General features: G+C 30.7%; 1 protein-coding gene across 1 annotated transcript; it reads right to left on the reverse strand.

Moving 5' to 3' along the window:
* Positions 1-2,787: 2,787 nt before the first annotated feature.
* On the reverse strand, positions 2,788-3,540 carry LOC120257239 (cyclin-A2-2-like; the record flags this gene model as incomplete). The annotated part of the gene is given in 5 exon segments (XM_039264788.1): positions 2,788-2,922; positions 3,010-3,159; positions 3,241-3,274; positions 3,372-3,411; positions 3,501-3,540. Coding segments are annotated over 5 exon segments (399 nt in total), but the record flags the coding sequence as incomplete, so codon positions are not given.
* Between the last annotated feature and the right edge of the window lie 494 nt (positions 3,541-4,034).

A 4,034-nucleotide genomic window follows, 5' to 3' on the forward strand; every position in this document is an offset into this window, starting at 1 on the left:
GGATTTCCCATGGATTGATATCCCTGGGTAATAGCCTCGTGGGTAATAATTTACCCAGAGATTTTATAATCCCTTGCTAAATAGCAACGAATTATTCTGTGGGTAAATAATAAATTCCCTGGGTAATTAATGTTAATTAATTCATCAAAGACGAGGAATTTGCTTTGAAATATTTTCTGGGAAATCTCTGGGTAATTTAAGTTAACTGATTCGTCATAGACAAGGAAATCACTTTGAAACTTTTCCTGGGAAATCCCTAGGTAATGTTAGCAAGGGATTTTTCATAGGCAATCCATTGCTAAATTTTCAAAAAATTGAAATGTTAATCCCTAGGTAATCCACAGGGTAATATTTACTGAGGATTATGCCTAGGTAATCGTTAGTATTTGGATGTAGCAGATCTTGAATCATACCCTTGGTAATCCCTTGCTAAATATACTTAGAAATTATTTTCCTAGGTAATCCAGTGGGTAATAAAATTTGATAATTATTCCACTGGTAATCCCTTGCTAATATAAAACAATGTTTTAATTATTTATTTTTAAATTATATTATAAATTATAATACAAAAACTCAGTATTAAATCATTCATTTAGAATAATCGATAGAATTTTTACTACAATATGCTAAAAATAACAATTACAATCTATCATAACCAAGTATAAAAGATTATATTAAACATTGTCAAAATATATTAAAAACAACACAATTCATATTCAAAATAGCTTCTATCTCTTTCTCAGATATTACAAGGGTTCGCTTTGGCAGTAGTGATGCCTGCCCTCCTACAGCTGTATTAGAAAGTGCAGCATGAACATTTGATTTGACTCTATAACTTGGAGCCCGCCGTGCCGACGATGATGTTTGCTCTTTCGATGATGAACCTATAAATATAAGACAATTTACTAAATAAATACGATCACTTGAAACTAAAATTAAGTGTTGCAAAAGTGAGTTGCAAGAAAATGAAATTAGATAGAAAAGATGAAAAAGAAAGGGACAAACTTCATTGTTCTCGTCTACTTCACTGATTCATATCAATCTAAATCACTGTACAAATTTGAATATATAAGTTTCATAAATTAGGCCTAGAATTGCAAAGCAATATGACATTTCTACGTCTATTTTTCGGAATTGCAGGAACAAATAAATAATCAGCCAATCACTTGAATCAATATGTTTGAGATAGTTTCAGGTAAATATTTTAATTCTCATGTATGGTTTTGCTATTAGATTAGTAGAGATCCAAATGAGTATCAGAAAAGAAAAACTAATTTCCTGAACAAGAGATAAATTGAATTGCAATTTGTCACCAAGTGTGAAATCAAGTTAAAGTGATTAGTGGTCTATCACATTTATTTAACAGAAAAAAGCTGTAATCAGACGTGTTTATCCATTTTAAAAAAACCAAAAAAGAATTATCAAACTATGGTGACTCTATAGTGGATCATGTGTCAAGTATCTTCTGTCAACTCTATTGTTGTAGGATTTCATGTTAGTGTAAAAGAATTTATGCATGGTAAATTAAAGCTATAGTTGATAATTTTTTCTGATAACCAACCGAGAAACATACTATCAAAAAATTATCTATCTGTCTGCATACATATGAACTCCTTTTCATTTTCACTTTCAATGTAAGAAAATAAACAAGAAAAGGTCAATTAGAGGCAAATGTCTAAGAATGATGAAAAAGAAAAGGAAAAGATTACATGTTAGGCTTCCTAGCAAATGGCAATGCCAGTGGTTTTACAGGAAGGAAATAATAGACTATGAGTGTTTTCCATATAATAGCCATTCATAACTATCTAACATTGCAACATAGGAGTACAAAGATGGGAGTTGATAGATTCCATAATTATAGATTCCATAATCTTGTTGGATGTTGTCCATTGATTCATATTAAAAAAAATTAAAATTAAAATTTGATAAGGATTAATTATTCCTGAAAAAAATAAATTATAAGAAATATAACATAAATACTTATAATAGTTATAATGGCACCAAAAGACTTGACATCTATATTCTTGTTACATGGTCTATTAAACACCAAAAGACCTTTAAACTATTCATCTCTTTAAAAATTTTATACTATTATTTTATTTTATTTTTATTTTATTTTTATTTTATTTAGAAAAAATGTAGTTTCACTTATATTTCTCTACATTCCGGACGATCTATTTTATTTTGGATAATTTGATACTCCCTATAGCAACATTGCCTCACAAAACCTTAGCAATTAAAACCCTAAAAAAATATTCTTATATCTCTTTAATAATTTTTAGCTTAATTAAGATGCTAAAATATTCACGAGAGTTATGTTCACTTTAACACACAACAAATGTTTGAAGTCTGTTGGTCATTTTTGTTTTACAAAAAGCTTCAAAAAGTGTTAATAACAAGATGGGGAGAAACTGATACATATTAGCACATAGAGAACATTAAATAGTTCCTGAGTTACAAGGTTGTCTTCATTAACTACTCTTCAAAAGAAAGGCAAAAAAAAGTTCAGTTTATCAGCAGAAAAGGGATTGTAGGAGCTCTGGAGATGTGAGAGTAGCTACAGACTCATACTGTAAACACACAATGTTTGCAACTAGTCAACAATCATGATTCAAAAAATTAAGTAAAACCATAAATTTATATATATATATATATATATATATATATATATATATATATATAGTTGTAGCTAAATAAGAAACATAAGCATACATGGCAAGTAGTAGTTTAAATATCATTGAAATTTTGGGCCAAGAAACAGTAAGAAATACAGTAAAATTTTGATACCTTTGGTTGCTTGTATTTTTCATTGATAGCTTTCAAGGAGCAGTTTTAACTATTTGTCTGCAGGACTTACATTTCAAGAACTGCTGGTTTAAGATCTACAAACTTGTAAGAGGTGCAATGTTGGAGAGTTGGATTATGTACGAAGGAATGCATATAAAGAATCAGAATAGAAGAATAAACAATTGAAGAGGAGAGAAAGGATGGGGTGATTTGGAGTTGAACCCATGGATGGGTGGACTGATCCAATGTCCATCTGGCAAGGAACACAGCAGATACAGCAATGACTGATGGAAGGAACTTTAGAAAACAGTACTCAACCAGTGTCAACCCTGCTAGATAATTTGCTAAATGTCCCAAGGTTAATGCAGGAACCTGCAGATCAAAATGAATGAGCTTAGAAAAACTTGATTGATATGAACAGATGTGTTTTTTTTTTAAAACTAGTTATTGTGCCTGATGTGAAGCTTGCACAGCTCGAATGAATCTCCTGCACATCAAAATGAGAAGAAAATTAATGTCTCAATTTTAAGTTTGTGATGAAGAAGTGTATGAATAGGCTAATAAAGGGAGTTTGGATAGCTTGCCTGAGAAATCTTTCAATGGTAGGCACGGATAAGTGAAATCCTATATAGTTTAGCAGAGAAAAGCAAAACATAAGCTTAGAACAACTCAATCTATAAAACCATACCAATTAAACTCCAAATTATCAAAACTTAACACAAGAAAAGAAGCTAGGAAAAACTCCAAAGCCATGGCAGGCCCTACTCAACCCAAACCATCCTCAAATCCTCATATGCTTATTCCACATACATTGTTATTACCCAAATACTAAACCGTGTCAAAACTAAGTGTAGACATTGCAACATGAGTAACAAGAAGAAGCAACCATCTGAATGAGTGTAGACTTTGCAACATATTGAATTATATATTATTTTTTACTTCTAATATGCGTAAACTAAGTGCAGGTGTGATTGATGAGTCAATAAATAATATAAATTTTTATCTTCTAGATCTTATTTAAATACACAATTTTATTGCTTTCTCCCAATCACCAAACACTAGTCTTGCCACTGACAATATGGCACATTCTCATGATCAACAAAAGGAGGCATCACAGCAAACCATCAATTTACTCAAGAACAAAAATCACTCATGAAGACCACCAATTCTCATGATCAATCAAAGCAAATAATAACATAAGGCCACTAATTAACTCGAGAGCAAGAAACACTAATTAAGACCACCAA

This window comes from Dioscorea cayenensis, unplaced genomic scaffold (assembly GCF_009730915.1).
Source record: "Dioscorea cayenensis subsp. rotundata cultivar TDr96_F1 unplaced genomic scaffold, TDr96_F1_v2_PseudoChromosome.rev07_lg8_w22 25.fasta BLBR01001972.1, whole genome shotgun sequence".
NCBI classification, from domain to species: domain Eukaryota; kingdom Viridiplantae; phylum Streptophyta; class Magnoliopsida; order Dioscoreales; family Dioscoreaceae; genus Dioscorea; species Dioscorea cayenensis.